This window comes from Nylanderia fulva, unplaced genomic scaffold (assembly GCF_048542155.1).
Source record: "Nylanderia fulva isolate GAGA-0341 unplaced genomic scaffold, ASM4854215v1 Scaffold12, whole genome shotgun sequence".
Classification (NCBI taxonomy): domain Eukaryota; kingdom Metazoa; phylum Arthropoda; class Insecta; order Hymenoptera; family Formicidae; genus Nylanderia; species Nylanderia fulva.
This window is the reverse complement of record NW_028189409.1, coordinates 356630-384459: the sequence shown is the minus strand read 5'-3', so window position 1 is coordinate 384459 and position 27830 is coordinate 356630. Positions and strand designations below refer to the sequence as shown.

The window sequence follows — 27830 nt, the reverse complement described above, 5'->3', positions numbered from 1 at the left end:
AAGGAAAAATAAACGAACGATTCGGTTTTTTCATATAGATGTAGGAAATATAGACTACGCATATCTTATAGCTGTTTTGACTTCGAAAATTATAGAGCTACGTTGTTTTCAGACTGACAGATTCAATTATGTATAAGTTTTCATTTATCCTGTGAACAATCAATTAGTGCCACATGTTGGCTCGTTTTTCCGTGTTTTAAACGTGTTGCTCGCGAGAGTTTTCTATGACGAGAAATGCAATTGTGAACTCATGTTTTGGTTAAAAAAATTGTGATAATTATTTATAGGATATAAGAATAAAATAGAGACAGAACATTCGATGTTTAGAAAGTGCACATATATGTTGCATTGTGTCATATATTGCACATTGTAAACAAAATATAAGATGATATAAGCAATAAGTGTAAAATTACAATAAATAAATGTTATACATTTCGAAATGTTATATATTTCTATTATTTAAAGTGCAATTTTACTTATTGTTTATTTATGTAATTCTATAATATTTCTAACAGTATATATATATATATATATCAACAAATCATATTCCTTTATATTTTAATCGTATTAACATATTATAAACATAGATAAAAATCATATAAAAATATAAACCATAAGGCATATAAAACCAATAAAATCATGCATTGTATCATATATAGCAAGAATAATAATTATAGTAAAAATACAATATAAAAAATGCAGTAATTAATACTAATAAAAATTCTAATGCGAGTTTGGTTACTTAAGTCGCGAGCAACTGGTTTGTGAGTAGAATCGATAATCTAGGATGAAGCTCTTTAAGCTGGAGAAGGACAAAGCGATATTGCTGTTCTTGGTATCGTAAATCATGTACCTACCTCGGTCGACAGTCGCAATTAACCAGTGAGATACCACGATACTGATGAGTCTCGTTTTATCCCGCTAGGATTCTTCGCGATTGGAAAATACAGAAAGAGAGCAGACATATATACGCGCATCAATTGCTTCTATTTATGAATCGCGTATTGTAGACTTTTATCAAAATTGTATTAACGAATAAAACAAAATATAAAATATCAAACTTAAAAATCTTAAAGAAATATATCAAATGAACGTAATCCAATACTTATAATGTTTGTGACGATGTGATAAACGCAATGCTTGTTTTGCTCATTAGATATTAATATTTTATTTTAATAAAAATATGTTTTTTTTTAATAAATTTATTAGCACTGTAGAAAAGTGATAGTAGACTTGTTTTTCCAATCTAAGTAACTCTATATCAAATAATAATTGATTAACAATTAATGAAAGAATCGAAGTATCTTATATACAACCAGTGTTGTGCTCAGATGATTTTAAAATTAGCTGCATAAAGATGAAATAAAAATATATAAAATCATGTTATTAAACAATATTTTTAAAACATTTATAAAACATCAGTTAAAATATTTTTTTAAATATTTATTAATAATATTTTAAACATATTTATACAACATTATATCACAACGTTTAAAAAATTTATATAAAATCAACATTTTAAAGTGTTGATTAAATAATTTCTTGCTTACTGGGAAGATGACGCCAAAGTTTCATCTAGATAATCACCTATATAATTTTATTGAGATAACAGCAAACACTGGAAAAAACAAATTATAGAATTGTGAAGCTTGTTGATTCTATTTCACGATTTATCGTCGACTGTAAATAATCCTCGATGTGTCACGGTCTTCACACGAAGCCAGCGGGCCTCATGTGTGATTCAGCACGTGAGAAAGAGTATGGGTAATGGGTAACTGACATTCTCAAGGGAGGTGCGACTCCGCGACACTTTCGGATCATCGACCCATCGACCGCGATGCGCGCTCGATATATCCTTGAGCATCGACGAGTTTTGCGATGTGATCTCGTCCGCAGGATCTATCTAGAAGAACGTTCTTCCACGTATGGCCGTCGCAAATATGTCAGCCGCCTTGCTTGTAGGCGAGACTCCTTTCATACGCATCTCTCTCATCGTCGCACTTTTGTGCGAATACTCGCATACTCGCGGCTTACTTATATCTCCGTGAGATGGATATAAGGACCCGCCTTCTCAAACGGGTTCGATCGATTGATCGATTTTCTACCCACTATACACACCGGATCCATCGATCCTTCGAGCGCGTGAATCGATGCTGCTTCCGGAGGAGTTCGCGATCGATGATGCGCAGGTTTAGATAAACGTAGGCGGCCTGTCGACGAATGATCGATATATCCTTATTTTTATTGTTGATTCACTGCCTTTATTAGTGTTAGATCAACATCGCAAACTAACGTTGGATCATCTGTTTAACGGCAATTATTAGCTGCGTCTTAATCACGTGTATTATAAGCACACGTCAATGTCGACATTTTAACTTTGAAGTATAAATATATAGATTACACATACTAGTTTACAGCCAAAAGTTATTTTAAATCAGTCAAAGTGTTTTTCATAGATTTTTGGATGCTGAAAACGATGCCGCAAACCAACACTAGTACATCAGCTTTCCAAAATAATTGATGTTTAATATGCAAAAAATGTTTTAAGTGTAATTTTTTTTTCTAAAAAAGATTAATGTTATCTGATCAGATATCATGAATGTATCGCTCATCTTCTATAAAATACATTTCAGTCATATTATGAAAGATTAAAGCTGAGAATTACTTCTCATATGGAGATGCTCCTGAGGAAGATTTTTTCGAGAAAAAATAATTTTTTTCTAAAATTGATTTTACAATTATTTATTCCTCTTTAGATAATACAACTTTTATCTGGAACATTTTTTTCGAAAATGCATTTGTTTCGAAAAATTCAAGATATGCAATTGAAATGAGACATTCTATATATTCTACATATAAATATACATTTAGTGGAATATATCCAATAAGTTATACTGTACGTTGTACGTGTATGTGTACTGATAGTTCTAACTACAAATCATGAGTATAATTATATGACTTCATTATCATAGGCGGAATATTTATTATCTCAGCGAAACTCTATACTTAAATCCTTTCTAATATGACTAAAAAATAAAATATCGAAATAAAAAAAATGCATTTTATAAAAATGTATTTTATAGGGGATGAATAATATATTCATGATATCTAATTTGCAGATGACATTAATCTTATTTCACAAAAAGAAAATCTCAAATATCGCAAAAAAGCCATTTTTACATTAAAACTCAATTATTTTGGAAACGTGCTGGTAAAAATTATCTTGCGACATCGTTTTCAGCATCCAAAAATCTATAAAAACACTTGTCCGGTGTAAAACAATGAATCAAAATATTTCTTTGTAAATTATAGTGTTATTATCATCAAAGCACTATTATTTTTATTACTATTTTCTTCCTATCGCAGTTAATCAAGTTTCTTTTATTCTTTTTGTTTGCGTATCTATGAAGATTTATATTAAACAATAGTTTAGCGCAGCGTTTAACAGATTTTGTACTGTTTTCACGCGTATATATATGCTACTCTAATCCAGATCATGTGTAAATCGTGTTTCGCAATGGTGGTATACATGCATATATCGATTATCTGAAAAGTCAATCGCGGCCATCGAGTAAATTGCTGTGCTCGCGGATACTGCGTAATGATATCCGCGTTATGCGAAAACCCTTCCCCATTGTTATGTCACGTGGTACGTGGTCGTTTCTGGCGTTAGTTACACGTACGCCTCCTGAAATTCGAGAACGTCTGATATCGATACACTCGCGACTACCGATCATACGGAGATCGAAATCTGCAATCGAAGACGTGGGCAGAGTTCATAGTCATGTGATATTCCTAGTGAAAAAAGTTAAGAGGATGCCGGATGATGTTTTTACCGAATGCGAGAATATTTAGTTTTTTTCATATAACTTTTTATTGACTATACTGATCAATAAATCCTTTTCCACGATTAAAGTACTTATAAAAACGGACTGCGCTAGCTATGTTTGCATATATAAATCATATAAAAATCAAAAATTACAGTTTTGTTATCGGCTGCTTTGTGTCAGTTCGCAATAATACTTATTTAATTAAAAATGTTCTGCAGTTTGTCTGTGCATGAAATATAGTATGCGCAGTAAGGATAATATGAAGAATTATTAGTAAACGATTAAAAATGAGACTGCAAGTCTAATAAAAAAGTTATATATTAAAAACATTTTTACGCGTATGTGTTGTATACGTGCATATGTTTAGATATGTGTGGTGCTAACCTATCATGTGTATATGTGTATACGTGCATATGTTTAGATATGTGTGGTGCTAACCCGTCGGAGTTCGGCCAACGCTCCGGCATCACCTTAAACTACTCATGACAATCAATTTATTTAAACAAAAAATAAATGAATATCACAAATGAACAGGGCGCGCTATAAGGAAAAGTTGATTTATTTTTTATATTTATACAGAGTGTCCCAATCTCTTCCGTATCATCCGTTTTTGGGAAACCCCTAAAGTTATTTGGAAACGATTTTCCCTCAGTGAAAATATGTCGAGAAAATTTAACATTTTTTTAATGTTCCTAATTTTTAAAATCATGTATCTTTATAACTAATCCTTAAATTAAAATTCTATTAAAGTAATAAACTTTACTTGAAACTTTACAAAGATGCCTGGACATTTTCGCTGAGGAAAAATCATCTCCAAATCGCCTCAAGAATCTCCCATTAACGAGTGGTACAGTAAGTCTGAGACCCTATATATTTATTTTTTATTTGGTATTTTCTTATTTAATTACGCAAAAAGTTTTTATCCTTCACCTAACCAAACCTAACTCTAATCGAATGGGGAAGGGTGCACGTCGTGATGTAACGCATATAATAACAAAAGCGCGTACGTCGATGTGATATAAATTTAATTATCGGATCGTTCATGCTCGAGGGAGCAGACCCCGGCGGCCCCGAGTTAAACAATCACTTTGCGTGAAAGTATGAAAATAATTCCGCGAACAGAGCGTGTATTCGAGCGTGTCTGCATTACGTGCGTATATGGTATACCTGTGCTCGATCATAGGTTAGGTCTCGGAATACCGATCTCCGCATCCGCGGAGATTGACGTATCTCCGTTCACCTGTTTTGAATTCCAGCACGACAGCTTCTCACCTAACGTGCTAGCGTAATTTATTCTATATTATTTTATTTTATTATAATTATCTCGCTAATTGGCAAAAAATGGAGCTGAGACGGAATTAAAAAGTTTCCACGATATATGTATGCTCGTATAATATTGCACGCGATAACCGAATATCTTTTGCTCGTTAGGGCTCGATACTGATTAATATAATTTATGGCTCCGATTATACTAGTATTTGACGCGCATAATTGATAATCCTCACACCGTGGGATGCAGATTATCCATATCTTTTAGTATACTTATTAATTGCAGTTCGATTATTATTCCCCATGTGTTTAAGATTATCTACTTTTTATCTAGGTGTATCTGTGTGTGTGCACACGCAAGTCAACAAGCTTTACGGTTCTACGCAATTTGTATCTTACAATTTAGATTCTTTTATTAATTATTAATCATTAATCATTATCTTTAGATTAAACAGAAAACGAATTTATTATCTTTTAGAAAAAATAAATAAATATAAATTATATATAAATTCGAAAATAATTATCATTTAATAAATTAATATCAAATATAAAAAATATATAAAGTACATAATAATTTTCTTTTCTTTTTACAGTTTTGCTTATAATTTTTTCAATATTAACGATTATAGGAAAAAATAACATCAAATGCAGGGTTTTTATATTAAAAAGAAAGAAAGCGTTTTTGGAAATGAAAGCTAACTTGAATAAGGATATTGATATATATGTATATTTAAAATTGTGTAATTATAAAAAAATTGCAACAAATAAAAAAAATTTTTTAATTTTTAAAAGTTTTATATTTTCAGAATGGATGAACACACAAATTGTAGTTACGAAAAACAAATTAATTAATTCATCAATAAATTGACATTAAATAAGAAAAAATATATAAAACAAAATGAAAAAAAATAAAAACCAAAGAAAAGAGAAACTAAAATATTAAATTAAAGAAAAGAAAAATCAAAATATATCAATAAATAATTACAATCACGTTAATATTGACGGTAATTAAATTCCATTGGTTTTATTAATAATTAGAATTAAATAATAATAATGTTACCGTTTATAGTTACCTTTTTACTTTTTGAACAACACTAAATTACTTTTCAAAATCGATAACAAATTATTTTTGCAAAAAAATTTCTTTAATATTAAATTGTTATATCTTTCAAAAATTTCTTTCATTTCTCCATAGACATCATAATGGACTTCAGGAATCGAAACATACAGCAAATGTATTATTTATAAGACACTCTCTTATATTTAAAAAGGACTGTAATTATTATTAAAATATTATAAGCATTTTTAGCTTCAAAGTAGCATTGGGGCAAAATTTGTAAAATTAAAAGCAATTAGAAATAAGAAATAAATTTTGCAATTTTTTTATAAATTTTATAATTCTTGCATCGCTGATTTATTTTTTTTGTAGCTCAATATATTATTAATATCGACTTAGGATATGTTTAAATATAATTAAAAATGCGATTAAATAAAAAATTCGATCCGTTCATCTGTAAATTTCCGCACGTACTGACAACGGCGGTTTCAGATTACATATAACGCAGGTCGAGCGATTACGTGACGTCTCGTCGCGGGACCGCGCGGCATAATCGCGACTTGGAACTCAATATGGAATAGAAATCTTGGATGTTTATAAAATTACTCACCCTTCGAAGACTCGCAACAACAAGGAACAATTTCTGGAATATTATAATAATAAGTAAATATCGGCACGGCGCCATATCTTAAATTACAAAGTTCCGATCTCTAAAAATGTATAAGAGAAAAATATACAGCTCATATATATATATATATATATATATATATATATATACATATATATAGTAAGATTTGCAGATTCGATCTCGCGCAAAGTTTCGTAAATATATATTCAATGCGAACGATGACAAGCAACATGTACTAAAATCTAATATCAGCGTAAGAACGTAAGACAATAATTTCAAAAGTTATATTAGTTGAGCCTTCTTATTATTTTAAAGGCATAGAATTTAAACAAATAAAACGATGATTCTTATATATAAAACTTAATAAAAAACCAAATAGAAAAATTAAAATTAAATAAGAACTTAACGAAAAGTAAAACCATCTCATCTTGTACACATTTTTCAACGAGCGTGTCAACGATCAGTAAATCTAGTCATATATATGTAATCGAGACAGAAAAGCAAAGATGAATAAACTGAAGCAAAGTCAAACAATATTGAGACATAAAAAAGCGTCGTTATCTTGCACACGTTTTTCAATAAATATGTTTAAAATTAAGAGAATCTGAAATCTAATTTTAACTTTAATTAGAAAATAAAAAAGATTACTAATGACAGTCAAATAATAGAATAATCCGTGAAGTAATGAAACAATTATTTAGTTAACATGAATTACATCGGTATCCAAGAATATATTCTATCTAAATAAAAAAAAAAAAAGTATTTTAATTCGATATACGTATCTATGTATATAAAAGATCTTTTGCAAGTACAGAATTATACGAGATTTGTTTTAAAATATATTTAATAATCGACTAGCATCTATTCGCTTCGATACGTATATATATGTACGCGGTTGCTCGTATTTTAATTGATGTATTTTTTGTTAAAAAAATAGAAAATTTTTTTGAAATTCTCATAAAATTTTTAAAATCTTTAAAAAACTGACAAAAAATAATGAAAAAGAAGAACAAAGAAATACTGCATGAACTTGACATTTATCTTAAATTATTAAGCATTTTTTGTTTAACGAGCAAAATCATTTGTTTAAACTATCAAGAACTATATAATTATTTTAATATACGAAAATAAAGGTAAAACTCTTAACTATTTATAAGTTTATGAAATGGTATACCAGTTTCACACGTATCATATTTACTACAAAATAATTAAAATTGCGCACGAATTAGTTTTGCATAAAAGCCATCTAATTATATCTGCACTAGTGTCGCCACTAGTGCGGCGCGATCAAAGCGGCATTTCACAGGTAAAAACCGGCTCTCATTACAGCGTACCGCTAACACTCAACCGCTGCGTTAAATAGCACGTGCGCAAGTGCTCGTAATTAACTCATTAGCTCAATAAGTCGCTAAACCTGCCATTTTACCACCGTTTAGAATCTCGCGTCTAGAATGCCATTTTAACCATTTTAATGGTCAGTGTAAACTCGAGGAAAAGGACATCGCTATAGAACGGTACGATAGATTAGCGTGTTAATTAGCATGCTTATATATACGCGAGAAGGAATGACTAAAATAATGAGACTGGAAATTAAAGTTATCTCTCATCTTTCGGTTTGCTGATATAGAAGGAATACAGAGAGAGTATTTATAGAAAAATACATATATTTTCCTCCTGAAAATTACATTTAGAATATGCTCTATTTAATTTAACAGTTGCAATTTATATAGTAACCAGGGTTATGCTTAGATAATTTTAAAATTAGCTAGATAAAGATGAAATAAAATATTTAAATTCATCTTATACAAGATAAAGATGATTTTGTTTCAAATATATCTAGATAACAGATAAAATTATATGGCGATTTATTTAGATAATTTTCTAGATAATAGTTTATAAGATTGTGCTTATGTAAACACAGCTATAAAGAAATGTAAATTATAAAAGAGATGTAAAAATACATATATATGTATTCATATTGTTATTTATAAATTTTTATCGCTTACTGCTTAAATTTTACTATTTAAGTATTTTTATGTGCTATGATTCTAAACCAAAATTATCTGAAAATTATCTAAAATTATTCTAGATAATTTAGTAAAAAAGAAAATAATACCTTTTTTTCATCTAATTGTAAGATGCAGATATAGACATAATACATATTTTTATTATTTATATAAAGATAAGATGGCATCAAAGTTTCATCTAGATGATCATCTATATAATTTTATTTAGATAACAGCAAACACTGATAGTAACTATTGTAAAAAGAACTTGATCGCCTGATTATGTAAGCTTGCGTAAGTTCGGGACCGGCTATTCCATCCATGACACGCTGAAAGAAGGAACGGATAGGCGCGTACACCGAGATGTTAACGAGCGATTCGATCGGAGAGCCGGATTATTTCTCCGCTTTGAACTGACAAGTAGCGAGGACCGCCGACGCTCGCATATCAAGCCACATATCCGGGTAGACAACCCCTTAGGATGAATAATGGCCGCGGTAACGCGGCGTACGATCCTGAACAAAGCGAGGCCAACAAGTGTAACGTGTCGGCTGAATGCCTTGAAAGATCCGTCCGCTCCCAACTCCTTCTCCTTCTCTTCCTTGTCCTGTAGCGGTCGAGAATCTAGTGACTGTTAAGAAAAAAAATAGTCTTCTCTTTCTCTCGAAAGAGAGAGAGAGAGAGAGAGAAAGCAACATATAATAGTCGGTTAATGATCACCGCTGAATACACATGCTGTGAATCGCCGTGTGATCACCATCGAAAACGTGAAAGAGAGACTCTCGTTCTTCATAGAGATCTCTTTCTTTTTTTTTATTTTGCTGAGACTCATCTCTTCCTTTTCTCCTATAAAAACCGCGTGATTTATTAATCTGTAGCGCCGGGACAGGTGAACTGTTCCCGTTCACGAGACAGTAATGGACAGGTAATGCACGCCATCCCACGTGAAACTCGGATTATGACAGCTAATCGTTCGTTAATTAGCGAACATCACGGAGCAACTAAAATATAATTTAGAACAGACAGGATATAACATAAAGGTAATTCATCTAATCCTCTCAACAACCTGAAATTTTATTTGTAATTCTTTATAAATATATAATACAAATACATATCATACACTTCTGTAAAATGATGAAATTTCTGTCGCAAGATAATTCTTTAATTTTTATTATAAAAATTATTTATTAAAAGATGTTCATAAAAGGTTAATATGCAGAATATAAGATATATATTCCTTTTGTCTAGAATACAATCGAAATGTAATATGCTTTAATGTGATAAAATTGTGTCATGAAAATGTGTGATAATATTTTTTGGAATGCAATTATATTATTGTCATTAACGTGCTATAATAGTAATGTAAACATATATGATGACATTAATAAAACGTATTTAATACATATCTATACGTATAGTATCCGCTCTTTTGTTGCATTACTATATATTTCTTTAGAAAAATATACATATGTCATTTCAGAACAAAGCCGCTAATTATGTGTCAGGATTGATAATGAAAATTTATTTGTATTTTCTGCATATCGATCCTACATATATAGATCGGGATAAAATATAATACAAATCGTGTGAACTGAATCTTGTGTAAAATTCTAAAACATAAAGCGATTATATTCATGTTAAACAGTAAGCAAAATCTTATGTTTTGTATTATTAACTAAATATTTCACAATTATGGCTTATATGTTAATAACATATCGACCGTTGTGTGTTGTGTGGCATAATTTAGTATCACCATGAATCGATTAATCTACCCAAAATCTGTCAAATATTCAAGTTCTGTTTGTAGCTTCCGCTCTTTTCTTTTCTTCTGCTTGTGCTGCTTCTGCTTTTCTCTTTTCTTCTGCTTCTGCTGCTTCTATTTCTAACCTTGCAATTTCATATTCCTCGCTGAGTTCGAAGTTATCCCCGTCACGAAATTCTACGATCGCGCTCTGTGGCGTGGTTCATAATAATCAGGCAAGAAAGGCGGTGAGGGTAGAAATATATCGGGTTCTCCACGAGGATGTTTCGGTTCTTCTTCTTTTTTATCTTTTTTATTATCTTCTTTTTTAGCGAAAACAGCTTCTACCTTGAGGTAGCAATTGCTCAATTTATTTACTGCCAGCTTAATACTGTTGAACAACTCCTTGTGATTTTCGCATATGATCAGCTCATCGCGAAGCAAGTCCAAGATCATGGTAAGGAGGTCGTTCGACAGTTGTTTCACCAAGAATTTCATCTTCCAATTCTCGCAGTGGCAACCCAGGTTCGCTGCAAGCGACAATTTCAGAGCAAAACAATTAACCTCCATGTTGACCGACAACTCCACAATTTCAAGCAGTTGCTCATGATAACCCACGCCTGGCTCTCATCATTGTCGGACTGAAGCTTACAGTCCACTTTCGGGTATCGGGAATACAAGGATGAATCCCGCTCGCGTTCGGACTCGGTCTCCTCTCTGGAGTTGCAGATCAGATCGCAGGCGTCCACCACGAGAGGCTGCGGCACGCTCGCGACACGGCCCATCAGGCACACCAGCAGGAACACCCAGCAGAATGTAGGGATTGTCTGTAAATGATGGCTAATCAATATTCCGAAAAGAGAGGTGGGATTCCGCGTGCCGAGCGCGTCAGAAGAGATCGGTGCAACGAGAAATTCTTCGAGTCTCACCGCACTCCCGCGTATATACTCGGGAAGGACGAGACGGGATTATATGTAGGCTTCGGGGTTGCGCAGGCTAAAGATAGAACCGGGAGGAAGGAACTATTTTGCGACGATTCTTGGGGGATATAACCCTAATAGCACAATATATCTCAAAGATATTCAGAAAATATCCAGAGGACATTCGAACATCCTCAGGTTGTTCTCAGAATGTTCCGAAATAAATTGAACTGTTCAAGTTTAATTGAATTTTAATTTTATATTTAAAATTGATTAAAAAAATATTGAATTTAAATTTAATTCCTCAGGATATTCTCTGAATGTTCCGAATGTCTTCTGGATATTCTCTGAATATTCTTTGAATATATTTGGGATATGCTGTGTTAGAAAATTAATTGTAATTTTTTAATCGAATTTTATTTTATATATAGAGCGCCCGGACTTCCGCGAAGGTTATTATAATAGGAAATAATTTCGAATTTTTACTAATTTTAAAAGAAGAAGAAGACACACTTTTCTTTGTAATATAAAGACACTTGTTTGTAGAAAAATTTTATAGCAATGTTAAAAAAATTCACAGTAATGCGAAACGATTCTATCAGTCTTGATTTCACTTTGAAAATTTCGGCGAACGTGACTTTCTTCCACACTTCACATCGATGTCTCAAACGCAAGTATCCTTTCCAGCACGGAGGCTGATGGTTTTATAGCTTCGATCCTAAGTAGAGCCATCTTTAACGTCGGCAGAATCCGACGCAATTATATATTTGGCATTTTCTGTTTATTTTTACCTGTAAGAATTCATTTCTCTTGTGCGTACGTTCTTCAACCAGCAAAAAGGAAAGAAATTTTATTGTTTTTAATTAAAATTTAACAGTTTAGTTTGTTTTTTCTACATGCTAACAATAAGTACTAAATATTAAAAAGAATTTACTAAAGATAATTATATTGAAATAAATCTCTACATAAAAGTTTGTTTTCTTTTCTATATTTCTACAAATAATATAGCTGAGTCTTATGTACTTGTTTATGTATTTAAAAATGTATAATTTGAAATGATTTGAACAAATCTGTTTGAAATATTTGAACAGTAAATGTATATTTTTTTGTAATAAATTGTTAATAACATTTTCAAGATAATGATCAATTTTGTATATTTATTGAAAACATTAATAGGAATTATATATGATAAATGCAATAAAAAATGAGAATTAATAGATGCAAGAGAGATATTATCAAATAATCAAAAAAGAGATTTTCAAATAAAAAAAATTAATATAAATATGTATAAAATTCATTTATTTTATTCTAGAAGAAAAATATTAGTTTCTGAGCTCGGCGCCCTTGTCAAGTTGGCGCCAAATGCAAGATATTTTACGTACAGTTCTAAAACAGTTGCCAATTCGACTCAACAAAATCCAAGTATATTATAACAAGTACTGTTATTGCTTGCTATAAAAAAAGGTCAAGAAGAATCGATTTCAAACAAAACACAATTCTTGATATATCTATAAATACTTAAACGATATACGTTAATGCTTAAACGAAATATTTGTGACGATACAATATACCTGTAAATTATATTCTCAATAATTATTAAAGTAATAATCATAGAAATGCTAAATATTTTAATTTGTTTCGGACCTCTTGTTTAATTGATAAACAAAATTACAAGAATATATGTTCAAAAATGCCTGTTATATATTTGTCGAAAACTACAATCAACAATTTGTTGCCTCTTCTCTAATTGAATTTTTATATTAAAAAACTTTTTTTTTCTATATACAAAAAAAATATAAATACTTATCTTTAATGTTGCTAGAGAGTAATAGAACACTAGAAATTTTCAATACAGATAAAAGAATATTGATAATTTAAAAAAAAAAACCGCATGAAAAGATACACTACTATTGTATGTGTACTTGGGAATTAATCAATCAATATACGATAATACTGTTAATGATTTCATAGAAATAATTTACAATGGTTTCAATTAAAATAATAGAACATTATTTTAAATATTAATTGTATTATATCTGTTGTAATTGTAAGTTATCATACCTCTGTGTATATTGTGGTTAACTGTTCTTTTTAGCTGAACTGGCTGCATTATAATTCAAAGTTAATCTCTTTCCTTCCAATGTGGAATAGAAAATATAAACTCTTACAATAGAAAACTTTTTTTTGTAAAAAACAATCCGGTAAAATTTTCGTGTTAAATATTTAACACAAAGTGTTAATATAACAAATTGCTGTTATGTTAAATTTACTTAAATATAGAATTATTAAAACAACTGAAAAAAGATGAAATATATAACACAATATAGTGCATCTATTTTTAATTTTACACAATAAATAGTAGGTCGTTTTATAAGTGACAAAATTTATATGTTGAAATTTAAAAAAAAAAATATTGATTTTTTATTTTGCCGAGACTTATATCTTCCTTTTCTCCTATAAAAACAGCATAATTTAATAATCTGTAGCGCGAGGACAGGTGAACTGTTCCCGTTCACGAAACAGTAATGGACCAGTGTAATGCATACCATTCCACGTAAAACTCGAATTATGACAGCTAATCGTTTAATTAAAACATTACGGAGCAGCTCAAATATAATTTAAAACAGACAAAATATAACATAAATGTAATTCATCTAATCTTATCAAAAAACTGAAATTTTATTTGTAATTCTATATATATATATATATAATACACATATACATCATAAATTTCTGTAAAATAATTAAATTTTTGTCGCAAGAAAATTCTTTATTATTATAAAAATTATTTATTGAAAGATGTTCATAAAAAGTTAATATGCAGAATATAAGGTATATATTCTTTTTGTCTAGAATACAATCGAAACGTAATGTGTTTTAATGTGATAAAATTGTTTTATGAAAATATGTGATAATTTGAATTCAATTCAATTCAATTCAATTTATTGTTCAATTCAATTATATTATTGTTATTAATTAATTGTCATTAACATGCTATAATAGTTATGTAAACATATATAATGATATGAATAAAACGTATTTAATACATATCTACATATATAATATCCGCTCTTTTGTTGCATTACTATATATTTTTGTAGAAAAATATACATATGTTATTTGAGAACAAACCGGCGAATTATGTGTCGGAATTGATAATGACAATTTATTTGCATTTTCTGCATATTGATCCTATATATATATAAATCGGAATAAAACATAATGCGAATCGTGTGAACTGAACTTTGTGTAGAATTCTTAAGCCTAAAGAGATTATATCCATGTTAGACAGTAAGCAAAATCTTATGTTTTGTATTATTAACTAAATATTTCGCAATTATGGCTTATGTGTTAATAACATATCGAGCGTTGTGTGGCACAATTTAGTATATTTAATTTATGTATAATGTAATTTATTTTTTATACTCTCTGAAATTTCTAATAAATATTTTTATTTCGATTTTATCCAAATTAAAATTATACGCAACTGACAGTAAATAGTATATTAGCTAACAAGTGCGGGGGATCGTAAATCGGCCAAGAGTGCGAAAGTTTGATGCACGAAGCGAAGCCGAATGTGACAATTCACACGATCGGCTGATTTACGACCCGCACATGTTGGCTACAATATTTTGTGTGACCGATGCGTGGAAAAGGAGCCTTTTCTAAAATCCCATCATGTGCGGAAAAGGCGACTTTTCGCGCGCTGGTTGCACAAAATATACATATAAAAATATAATTTAATAAATATACAATTTAAAATAAAAAAGTTTAAATCGTATATGTAAAAAGCAAATTTGATATAAAAATATGTATATAAATAGCAAATATCTTTTTTCTTTTTGACAAAAACGAAATAATCACCAATATATTTAACGCTTTGTAATTATTATTACATAATGCTATAGAATGAAACGTTGTTAATATTTAATAACAAATTATCCAACTCCTAAAATTATGCATATCACACAATTTTACTAAATAATAATTTTTTAATTTATGAAACCTATGATATTATTTATAAACAAAGAATCACGAAATTATAAATAGACAACTCAATTCAAGTAATAAAACGAATATTATTGTACATGCTTTAAATGATCATCTCTTTCTGAGAAGTCTCCCCGATTACGAGTAGAATTAATTTTAACGTAACAAGTCACCATGAACCGAATAATCTACGTAAGCTGTACAAATTCAACTTTTTTGCAGTTTTATGTATTTAGCATACGTTTCCTTGATGTTCTTACAGTCGCTTCTTACAGTTCTTCCGGCGCTGGATTTCCGTTCACGGGGAGAAGCACCTTAACTTCTTCTTTTTCCGTGGGACCTTGCGTTTTTTTCTCTTCTTCTGCTTCTACTTATATTTTCTTTTCTTTTTCATGTTCCTTCTCTTCATTCTCATCGTCACGAGATGTTACAACTTCATCTACTGGTCTTGAGTCGGATATTGATATCCTTCGTTTTGCTGTGTGTTCTGATTGATTCACTGGTGCATCAGGTGACGGTACAGATACATCGCGTTTTCTACTAATGTGATGTTCCGGTTCTTCTTCTTTTTTATCTTTGCTTTCTTCTTCTTTATCATCTCCTTCATCCTCTTTTATAAGGGAAGCAGCTTCTAACTTGCCGTAAGTGGGGTCGCAAACCTTAAATTTATTTACCGCCAGCTTAGTACTGTTCAACAACTCCTTGTGAATTTCGCATATGATCAGTTCATCGAGAGGCGAGTTCAAGATCGTGGTGACGAGGTCGTTCGCCAATTCCTTCACCAAGAAATTCATCTTCCAATCCTCGTTGAGGCGGATCGTGTTCGGACTCAGGGGTGTGAGAGCCTCGCAGTAGCAACCCAGGTTCGCTCCGAGCGACGATCTCAGAGCGAAACAATTAACTTCCATGCTGATCGACAATTCCACATTGCACAGTTTCAAGCAGTTGCTGGTGATAACCCACGCCTGGCTCTCATCCTTGTCGGACTGAAGCTTACAGTCCACTTTCGGGTATCGGGGATACAGGGATGTATCCCGTTCGCGTTCGGACTCGGTCTCCGCTCCAGGGTTGCAGATCAGAGCGCAGGCGTCCACCAGGAGAGGCTGCGGCACGCTCGCGACACGGCCCACCAGGCACGCCAGCAGGAACATCCAGCAGAATGTAGGCGTCATCTGAAAATGATGGCTAATCAATATTCCGAAAAGGTATGTGAGACTCCGCGTGCCGAGCGCGTCGGCAGGAATCGGCGCAACGAGGAATTCCTTGAGTCTCACCGCACTCCCGCGTAAATACTCGGGAAGGACGAGACGGGATTCTATGTAGGCTTCGGGGTTGCGCAGGCTAAAGATAGAACCGGGAGGAAGAAACTATTTCGCGACGATTCTTGATATAACCCTAATAGCACAATATATCTCAAAGATATTCAGAGAATGTCCAGAGGACATTCGAACATTTTTAGGATGTTCTCGGAATGTTCCGAAATAAATTGAACTGTTCAAGTTTAATTTATTTTTAATTTTACTTTTAAAATAAATTTAAAAAATTGAATTTTAATTTAATTCCTCAGGATGTTATCTAAATGTCCCGCATGTCTTCTGGATATTCTCTGAATAGTCTATGAAAACCTTTCGAATATTCTGTGCTAGCAAATTAATTGTAATTTTTTAATCGAATTTTATTTTATATATAGAGCGCCCGGACTTCCGCAAAGGTTATCATAATAGGGAATAATTTTAAATTTTTACTCACTTTGAAAAGAAGAGGAAGACACATTTTTCTTTCAAATATAAAGCCACTTGTTTGCAGGAGAATTTTATAACAATGTTGAAAAAATTCACTGTAATAATTCTATCAGTCTTGATTTTACTTTCAAAATTTCGGCGAACGTGACTTTCTTCCACACTTCACATCGATGTCTCAAACGCAAGTATCCTTTCCGGCACGCAGGCTGATGGTTTTATAGCTTCGATTTTATATAAGTAGAGCCGTCTTTAACGTCGGCAGAACCCGACGCAATTATATATTTGGCATTTTCTGTTTATTTTTATATGTAGGGATTAATTTCATTTGTGCATATATTCTTCAACGAGCAAATGGGAAAGAAATTTTATTGTTTTTAATTAAAATTCAACAGTTTAGTTTGTTTTTTTACATGCTGACAGTAAGTACTAAATATTAAAAAAAATTTACTAAAGATAATTATATTGAAATATATCTATACATAAAAGTTTGTTTTCTCTTCTATATTTATACAAATAATATAGCTGTCTCCTAAGTACTTGTTTATTTATTTAAAATTGTATAATTTAAAATTATTTGAACGAACCTGTTTGAAATTTTTTAACAGTAAATGTATATTTTTTTTGTAATAAAGTGTTAATAACATTTTCAAGATAATGATCAATTTTGTATGTTTATTGAAAACATTAATAGGAATTATATAATATAGATGCAATAAAAAAATAAAGATTGATAGATGCAAGAAAGATATTATCAAATAATCGAAAAAGAGATTTTCAAATTAAAAAATTGATATATTGTAGATATGTATAAAATTCATTCATTTTATTCTAGAAGAAGAATATTAGTTTCTGAGCTCGGCGCCCTCCTCAAGTTGGCGCCTAATGCAAGATATCTTTCGTACAGTCCTAAAACAGTTGCCAATTCGACTCAACAAAATCATAACAAGTACTGTTATTGCCTACTATCAAACAAATAAAGGTCGGGAATCGATTTCAACCAGAACACAATTCTTGATATACCTATAAATACTTAAACGATATACGTTAATGCTTAAACGAAATATTCGTGACGATACAATATAAATTATATTCTCAATAATTATTAAAGTAATAATTATAAAAATGCTAAATATTTAATTTGTTTCGGACCTCTTGTTTAATTGATAAACAAAATTACAAAAATATATTTTAAAAAAATGAAATATATAATATATACTTCTCGAAAACTACAATCAACAATTTCTTGCCTCTTCTCTAATTGATTTTTAACATTGAAGAATTTTTTTATTTTCTATATACAAAAAAAATATAAATATTTATTATTAAAGTTGCTGGAAAGTGATAAAACGCTAGAAATTTTCAATACAGATAAAAGAATATTGATAATTTAAAAAAAAAACCGCATGAAAAGATACACTACAACTGTATGTGTACTTAAAAATTTATCAATCAATATAATACTGTTAATGATTTCATAGAAATAATTTACAATGGTCTCAATTAAAATAATAGAACATTATTTTAATTGTTAATTGTATTATATCTTTTGTAATTGCAATGTTATCATAACTTTGTGTAAATTGTGGTTCTCTGTTCTCTTCAACTGAACTGCCTGCACTATAATTCATAGTTCATCTCTTTCCTTCCAATGTGGAATATAAAAGATAAACTCTTACAGTAGGAAAATTTGTCTTTACTTTTTATTTGTTAAAAACGATCCGGAAAAATTTTCGTGTTAAATATGTAACACAGTGAGTTAATATAACATATTGCTGTTGTGTTACTTGAACTTAAATGTTAAATTTTAAAAACAAATGAAAAAAGATGAAAAATATAACACAATATTGTACATCTATTTTTAATTTTACACAATAAATAGGTATGTTGTTTTATTAGTGACAAAATTTATATGTTAAAATCTAAAGAAAAAAATATTGATTTTTTATTTTGCCGAAACTCATCTCTTCCTTTTCTCCTATAAAAATCGCGTTATTTATTAATCTGTAGCGCCGGGACAGGTGAACTATTATCGTTCACGAGACAGTAATGGACCGGTAATGCACGCCATCTTACGTGAAACTCGGATTATAACAGCTAATCGTTGGTTAATTAGTGAACATCACAAAGCAACTCAAATATAATTTAGAACAGCCAGGATATAACAAAAAAATATTTCATCTAATCCTCTCAAAGAACTGAAATTTTATTTGTAATTCTATATATATAATACACATACATATCATCAACTTCTGTAAAATGATTAAATTTTTGTCGCAAGATAATTCTTGTTATTATAAAAATTATTTATTAAAAGATGTTCATAAAAGGTTAATATGCAAAATATAAGATATATATTCATTTTGTCTAGAATACAATCAAAACGCGTAATATGCTTTAATGCGATAAAATTGTTTCATGAAAATGTGTGGTAATATTTTTTGGAATGTAATTATATTATTGTCGTTAAGATGCTATAATAGTAATGTAAACATATATGATGATATGAATAAAATGTATTTAATACATATCTATACGTATAATATCCGCTCTTTTGTTGCATTACTATACATTTCTTTAGAAAAATATACATATGTTATTTTAGAACAAACCCGCTAATTATGTGTCGGGATTGACAATGAACATTTATTTGTATTTTCTGCATATCAACACACACACAATCCTACATATATAGATCGGGATAAAGCATAATCGTGTGAACTGAACTTTGTGTAGAATTCTTAAACTTAAAACGATTATATCCATGTTAGACAGTAAGCAAAATCTTGTTTTGTATTATTAATTAAATATTTCGCAATTATGGCTTATGTGTAAATAACATATCGAGCGTTGTGTGATACAATTTAGTATATTAACTTTATGTATAATGTAATTTATTTTTTATACTTTCTTATATTTCTAATAAATATTTTTATTTCGATTTTATCCAAATTCAAATTATACGCAACTGACAGTAAAAATATAAATACATATAAAAATATAATTTAATAAATATTTAATTTAAAATAAAAAAGTCAAAAAAAGTCGTTTATATAAAAAGCAAAACAGATTTAAAAATATGTATATAAAAAGCAAATCTCTTTTCTCTTTTTTTCTTTCTGATAAAACCAAAATAATATATTTGGCGCTAATATATTTGACGCTCTGTAATTATTATTATATAATGCTATAAATTAAATCGTTGTTAACATTTAATAACAAATTATGCAACTCTTAAAATCATGCATATCATACAATTTTACTAAATAATAATTTTTTAATTTATGAAACTTATGAAAATTATTTATAAACGAAAAATCATGAAATTATAGATAGAAAACTCAATTCAAGTAATAAAAAAAATATTATTGTACATGGTTTAAATAATCATTTCTTTCTGAGGAGTTTCCCCGATTACGCCTAGAATTGGTTTTAACGTAACGAGCCATGAACCGATTATTCTACCCAAAATGTGTCAAATATTCGCGTTCAAATTCTGTTTGTAGCTTCCGCGCTTTCGTTTTCTTCTGCTTGTGCTGCTTCTGCTTTTCTCTTTTCTTCTGCTTCTGCTGCTTCTATTTCTAACCTTGTAGTTTCATATTCCTCTTTGAATTCGAAGTTATCCCCGTCACGAAATTCTACTGTCTTTCGTCTTGAGTTGTGGCGTTGTTCATAATAATCAGGCAAGAAAGGCGGTGAGGGTAGAAATATATAAGGTTTTCCACGAAGGCGTTTCGATTCTTCGTCTTCTTGATCTTTTTTATTATCTTCTTTTTTAGCGGAAACGGCTTCTTGCTTGGGGTAGCAATTGCTAAATTTATTTACTGCCAGCTTAGTACTGTTGAACAACTCCTTGTGAATTTCGCATATGATCAGCTTATCGCGAGGCGAGTCCAAGATCGTGGTGAGGAGGTCGTTCGACAGTTGCTTCACCAAGAATTTCATCTTCCAATCCTCGCAGTAGCAACCCAGGTTTGTTGCAAGCAACATTCTCAGAGCGTAACAATTAACCTCCATGTTGACCGACAACTCCACATTGCACAGTTTCAAACAGTTGCTCATGATAACCCACGCCTGGCTCTTATCATTGTCGGACTGAAGCTTACAGTCCACTTTCGGGTATCGGGGATACAGGGATGGATTCCGCTCCCGTTCGGACTCGGTCTCCGCTTCGGAGTTGCAGATCAGAGCGCAGGCGTCCACCACGAGATCCTGCGGCACGCTCGCGACACGGCCCACCAGGCATACCAGCAGAAACACCCAGCAGAATGTAGGGGTCATCTGTACATGATGACTAATCAATATTCCGAAAGGGGATGTAGGATTCCGCGTGCCGAGAGCGTCAGAAGGGATCGGCGTAACGAGGAATTCCTCGAGTCTCACCGCACTCCCGCGTAAATACTCGGGAAGGACGAGGCGGGATTCTATGTAGGCTTCGGGGTTGCGCAGGCTAAAGATAGAACCGGGAGGAAGAAACTACTTCGCGACGATTCTTGATATAACCCTAATAGCACAATATATCTCAAAGATATTCAGAGAATGTCCAGAGGACATTCAAACATTTTTAAGATGTTCTCGGAATGTTCCAAAATAAATTGAACTGTTCAAGTTTAATTTAATTTTAATTTCACTTTTAAAATAGATTTAAAAAATTGAATTTTCATTTAATTCCTCAGGATGTTATCTAAATGTTCCGCATGTCTTCTGGATATTCTCTGAATAGTCTATGAAAACCTTTCGAATATGCTGTGCTAGCAAATTAATTGTAATTTTTTAATCGAATTTTATTTTATATATAGAGCGCCCGGACTTCCGCAAAGGTTATTATAATAGGGAATAATTTTGAATTTTTACTTACTTTGAAAAGAAGAGGAAGACACATTTTTCTTCGCAATATAAAGCCTTTGTTTGCAGGAGAATTTTATAGCAATGTTGAAAAAATTCACTGTAATGATTCTATCAGTCTTGATTTCACTTTCAAAATTTCGGCGAACGTGACTTTCTTCCACACTTCACATCGATGTCTCAAACGCAAGTATCCTTTCCGGCACGCAGGCTGATGGTTTTATAGCTTTGTTTTAAGTAGAGCCGTCTTTAACGTCGGCAGAACCCGACGCAATTATATATTTAGCATTTTCTTTTTATTTTTACCTGTAAGGATTTATTTCTCTTGTGCATATATTCTTCAACGAGCAAATGGGAAAGAAATTTTATTGTTTTTAATTAAAATTCAACAGTTTAGTTTGTTTTTTTACATGCTAACAATAAGTACTAAATATTAAAAAGAATTTACTAAAGATAATTATATTGAAATATATCTATACATAAAAGTTTGTTTTCTCTTCTATATTTATACAAATAATATAGCTGTCTCCTAAGTACTTGTTTATTTATTTAAAATTGTATAATTTGAAATTATTTGAACGAACCTGTTTAAAATTTTTTAACAGTAAATGTATATTTTTTTTGTAATAAAGTGTTAATAACATTTTCAAGATAATGATCAATTTTGTATATTTATTGAAAACATTAATAGGAATTATATAATATAGATGCAATAAAAAAATAAAGATTGATAGATGCAAGAAAGATATTATTAAATAATCAAAAAAGAGATTTTCAAATAAAAAAATTGATATATTGTAGATATGTATAGAATTTATTTATTTTATTCTAGAAGAAGAATATTAGTTTCTGAGCTCGGCGCCCTCCTCAAGTTGGCGCCTAATGCAAGATATCTTTCGTACAGTCCTAAAACAGTTGCCAATTCGACTCAACAAAATCATAACATGTACTGTTATTGCTTGCTATCAAACAAATAAAGGTCGGGAATCGATTTCAACCAGAACACAATTCTTGATATACCTATAAATACTTAAACAATATACGTAATACTTGAACGAAATATTCGTGACGATACAATATAAATTATATGCTCAATAATTATTAAAGTAATAATCATAGAAATGCTAAATATTTTAATTTGTTTCAGACCTCTTGTTTAATTGATAAATAAAATTACAAAAATATTATATCTTAAAAGGAATGCCTGTTATATATTTCTCGAAAACTACAATCAACAATTTCTTGCCTCTTCTCCACAATTGATTTTTAATATTAAAGATCATTTATATTTTCTGTACACAAAAGAAATATAAATACTTATGTTTAATTAACAGTGTCAATCCTCGAGTCTCGCCAGTAAGAATAAAGAATAAATAACTTCAAAACACCTTTCTCTCGACCAAACTGGCAAATTTTTTTTATTACTTTACAATCACAATGTTTCGACTATATTTTTAAACCTTATTAAGTGATCAACTATACAAAAAGTCAGTTTAGTCGAGGTAAAAAGGTGCTTTAAAGTTATTTATTACTTATCTTTAATGTTGCTAAAGAGTGATATAACACCAGAAATTTTTAATATAGATATAAAATATTGATAATTAATAAAACCGCATGAAAAGATACAACACAATTGTATGTGTACTTGAGAATTTATCAATCAATATAATACTGTTAATGATTTCATAGAAATAATTTACAATAGTCTCAATTAAAATAATAGAACATTATTTTAATTGTTAATTGTATTATATCTTTTGTAATTGCAATGTTATCATAACTTTGTGTAAATTGTGGTTCTCTGTTCTCTTCAACTGAACTGCCTGCACTATAATTCATAGTTCATCTCTTTCCTTCCAATGTGGAATATAAAAGATAAACTCTTACAGTAGGAAAATTTGTCTTTACTTTTTACTTGTTAAAAACGATCCGGAAAAATTTTCGTGTTAAATATGTAACACAGTGAGTTAATATAACATATTGCTGTTGTGTTACTTGAACTTAAATGTTAAATTTTAAAAACAAATGAAAAAAGATGAAAAATATAACACAATATTGTACATCTATTTTTAATTTTACACAATAAATAGGTATGTTGTTTTATTAGTGACAAAATTTATATGTTAAAATCTAAAGAAAAAAATATTGATTTTTTATTTTGCCGAAACTCATCTCTTCTTTTTCTCCTATAAAAATCGCGTTATTTATTAATCTGTAGCGCCGGGACAGGTGAACTATTATCGTTCACGAGACAGTAATGGACCGGTAATGCACGCCATCTTACGTGAAACTCGGATTATAACAGCTAATCGTTGGTTAATTAGTGAACATCACAAAGCAACTCAAATATAATTTAGAACAGCCAGGATATAACAAAAAAATATTTCATCTAATCCTCTCAAAGAACTGAAATTTTATTTGTAATTCTATATATATAATACACATACATATCATAAACTTCTGTAAAATGATTAAATTTTTGTCGCAAGATAATTCTTGTTATTATAAAAATTATTTATTAAAAGATGTTCATAAAAGGTTAATATGCAAAATATAAGATATATATTCCTTTTGTCTAGAATACAATCAAAACGCGTAATATGCTTTAATGCGATAAAATTGTTTCATGAAAATGTGTGGTAATATTTTTTGGAATGTAATTATATTATTGTCGTTAAGATGCTATAATAGTAATGTAAACATATATGATGATATGAATAAAATGTATTTAATACATATCTATACGTATAATATCCGCTCTTTTGTTGCATTACTATACATTTCTTTAGAAAAATATACATATGTTATTTTAGAACAAACCCGCTAATTATGTGTCGGGATTGACAATGAACATTTATTTGTATTTTCTGCATACCAACACACACACAATCCTACATATATAGATCGGGATAAAGCATAATCGTGTGAACTGAACTTTGTGTAGAATTCTTAAACTTAAAACGATTATATCCATGTTAGACAGTAAGCAAAATCTTGTTTTGTATTATTAATTAAATATTTCGCAATTATGGCTTATGTGTAAATAACATATCGAGCGTTGTGTGATACAATTTAGTATATTAACTTTATGTATAATGTAATTTATTTTTTATACTTTCTTATATTTCTAATAAATATTTTTATTTCGATTTTATCCAAATTCAAATTATACGCAACTGACAGTAAAAATATAAATACATATAAAAATATAATTTAATAAATATTTAATTTAAAATAAAAAAGTCAAAAAAAGTCGTTTATATAAAAAGCAAAACAGATTTAAAAATATGTATATAGAAAGCAAATCTCTTTTCTCTTTTTTTCTTTCTGATAAAACCAAAATAATATATTTGGCGCTAATATATTTGACGCTCTGTAATTATTATTATATAATGCTATAAATTAAATCGTTGTTAACATTTAATAACAAATTATGCAACTCTTAAAATCATGCATATCATACAATTTTACTAAATAATAATTTTTTAATTTATGAAACTTATGAAAATTATTTATAAACGAAAAATCATGAAATTATAGATAGAAAACTCAATTCAAGTAATAAAAAAAAATATTATTGTACATGGTTTAAATAATCATTTCTTTCTGAGGAGTTTCCCCGATTACGCCTAGAATTGGTTTTAACGTAACGAGCCATGAACCGATTATTCTACCCAAAATGTGTCAAATATTTGCGTTCAAATTCTGTTTGTAGCTTCCGCGCTTTCGTTTTCTTCTGCTTGTGCTGCTTCTGCTTTTCTCTTTTCTTCTGCTTCTGCTGCTTCTATTTCTAACCTTGTAGTTTCATATTCCTCTTTGAATTCGAAGTTATCCCCGTCACGAAATTCTAAGGTCTCTCGTCTTGAGTTGTGGCGTTGTTCATAATAATCAGGCAAGAAAGGCGGTGGGGGTAGAAATATATAAGGTTTTCCACGAAGGCGTTTCGATTCTTCGTCTTCTTGATCTTTTTTATTATCTTCTTTTTTAGCGGAAACGGCTTCTTGCTTGGGGTAGCAATTGCTAAATTTATTTACTGCCAGCTTAGTACTGTTGAACAACTCCTTGTGAATTTCGCATATGATCAGCTTATCGCGAGGCGAGTCCAAGATCGTGGTGAGGAGGTCGTTCGACAGTTGCTTCACCAAGAATTTCATCTTCCAATCCTCGCAGTAGCAACCCAGGTTCGTTGCAAGCAACATTCTCAGAGCGTAACAATTAACCTCCATGTTGACCGACAACTCCACATTGCACAGTTTCAAACAGTTGCTCATGATAACCCACGCCTGGCTCTTATCATTGTCGGACTGAAGCTTACAGTCCACTTTCGGGTATCGGGGATACAGGGATGTATTCCGCTCCCGTTCGGACTCGGTCTCCGCTTCGGAGTTGCAGATCAGAGCGCAGGCGTCCACCACGAGAGGCTGCGGCACGCTCGCGACACGGCCCACCAGGCACACCAGCAGAAACACCCAGCAGAATGTAGGGGTCATCTGTACATGATGACTAATCAATATTCCGAAAGGGGATGTAGGATTCCGCGTGCCGAGAGCGTCAGAAGGGATCGGCGTAACGAGGAATTCCTCGAGTCTCACCGCACTCCCGCGTAAATACTCGGGAAGGACGAGGCGGGATTCTATGTAGGCTTCGGGGTTGCGCAGGCTAAAGATAGAACCGGGAGGAAGAAACTACTTCGCGACGATTCTTGATATAACCCTAATAGCACAATATATCTCAAAGATATTCAGAGAATGTCCAGAGGACATTCAAACATTTTTAAGATGTTCTCGGAATGTTCCAAAATAAATTGAACTGTTCAAGTTTAATTTAATTTTAATTTCACTTTTAAAATAGATTTAAAAAATTGAATTTTCATTTAATTCCTCAGGATGTTATCTAAATGTTCCGCATGTCTTCTGGATATTCTCTGAATAGTCTATGAAAACCTTTCGAATATGCTGTGCTAGCAAATTAATTGTAATTTTTTAATCGAATTTTATTTTATATATAGAGCGCCCGGACTTCCGCAAAGGTTATTATAATAGGGAATAATTTTGAATTTTTACTTACTTTGAAAAGAAGAGGAAGACACATTTTTCTTCGCAATATAAAGCCTTTGTTTGCAGGAGAATTTTATAGCAATGTTGAAAAAATTCACTGTAATGATTCTATCAGTCTTGATTTCACTTTCAAAATTTCGGCGAACGTGACTTTCTTCCACACTTCACATCGATGTCTCAAACGCAAGTATCCTTTCCGGCACGCAGGCTGATGGTTTTATAGCTTTGTTTTAAGTAGAGCCGTCTTTAACGTCGGCAGAACCCGACGCAATTATATATTTAGCATTTTCTTTTTATTTTTACCTGTAAGGATTTATTTCTCTTGTGCATATATTCTTCAACGAGCAAATGGGAAAGAAATTTTATTGTTTTTAATTAAAATTCAACAGTTTAGTTTGTTTTTTTACATGCTAACAATAAGTACTAAATATTAAAAAGAATTTACTAAAGATAATTATATTGAAATATATCTATACATAAAAGTTTGTTTTCTCTTCTATATTTATACAAATAATATAGCTGTCTCCTAAGTACTTGTTTATTTATTTAAAATTGTATAATTTGAAATTATTTGAACGAACCTGTTTAAAATTTTTTAACAGTAAATGTATATTTTTTTTGTAATAAAGTGTTAATAACATTTTCAAGATAATGATCAATTTTGTATATTTATTGAAAACATTAATAGGAATTATATAATATAGATGCAATAAAAAAATAAAGATTGATAGATGCAAGAAAGATATTA

At 30.6% G+C, this 27830-nt stretch overlaps 2 protein-coding genes across 4 annotated transcripts; both read right to left on the bottom strand.

Moving 5' to 3' along the window:
• Positions 1–14662: 14662 nt before the first annotated feature.
• On the bottom strand, positions 14663–22210 carry LOC114933222 (uncharacterized). 3 transcript variants are annotated; one of them, XM_029305701.2, is made up of 2 exons: positions 22039–22210; positions 14663–16613 (listed from the first exon to the last, which is right to left on the bottom strand). In XM_029305701.2, the coding sequence occupies exons 1-2, from the start codon at positions 22060–22062 to the stop codon at positions 15813–15815; spliced, it is 825 nt and encodes a 274-aa protein (XP_029161534.2). In that variant the 5' UTR covers positions 22063–22210; the 3' UTR covers positions 14663–15812. The 3 variants fall into 3 exon arrangements, with proteins under 3 accessions (XP_029161534.2, XP_029161535.2, XP_029161536.1); XM_029305702.2 differs by lacking the exon at positions 22039–22210 and adding an exon at positions 17191–17390; XM_029305703.2 differs by lacking the exon at positions 14663–16613 and adding an exon at positions 20535–21461.
• A 2211-nt stretch (positions 22211–24421) lies between these two features.
• LOC114933218 (uncharacterized) lies at positions 24422–27264 on the bottom strand. Its single transcript, XM_029305696.2, has 2 exons — positions 27093–27264; positions 24422–26515 (listed from the first exon to the last, which is right to left on the bottom strand). The coding sequence occupies exons 1-2, from the start codon at positions 27114–27116 to the stop codon at positions 25724–25726; spliced, it is 816 nt and encodes a 271-aa protein (XP_029161529.1). The 5' UTR covers positions 27117–27264; the 3' UTR covers positions 24422–25723.
• Positions 27265–27830: the final 566 nt, after the last annotated feature.

Excerpts from the sequence above, each read along its gene's own strand:
- LOC114933222 (XM_029305701.2), bottom strand. The coding sequence starts at position 22,062 with ATGTGTCTTCCTCTTCTTTTCAAA. Across the intron at positions 16,614-22,038 it reads GTCTTCCTCTTCTTTTCAAA|ATGACGCCTACATTCTGCTG; the intron begins GTAAGTAAAAAT and ends CATCATTTTCAG.
- LOC114933218 (XM_029305696.2), bottom strand. The coding sequence starts at position 27,116 with ATGTGTCTTCCTCTTCTTTTCAAA. Across the intron at positions 26,516-27,092 it reads GTCTTCCTCTTCTTTTCAAA|ATGACCCCTACATTCTGCTG; the intron begins GTAAGTAAAAAT and ends CATCATGTACAG.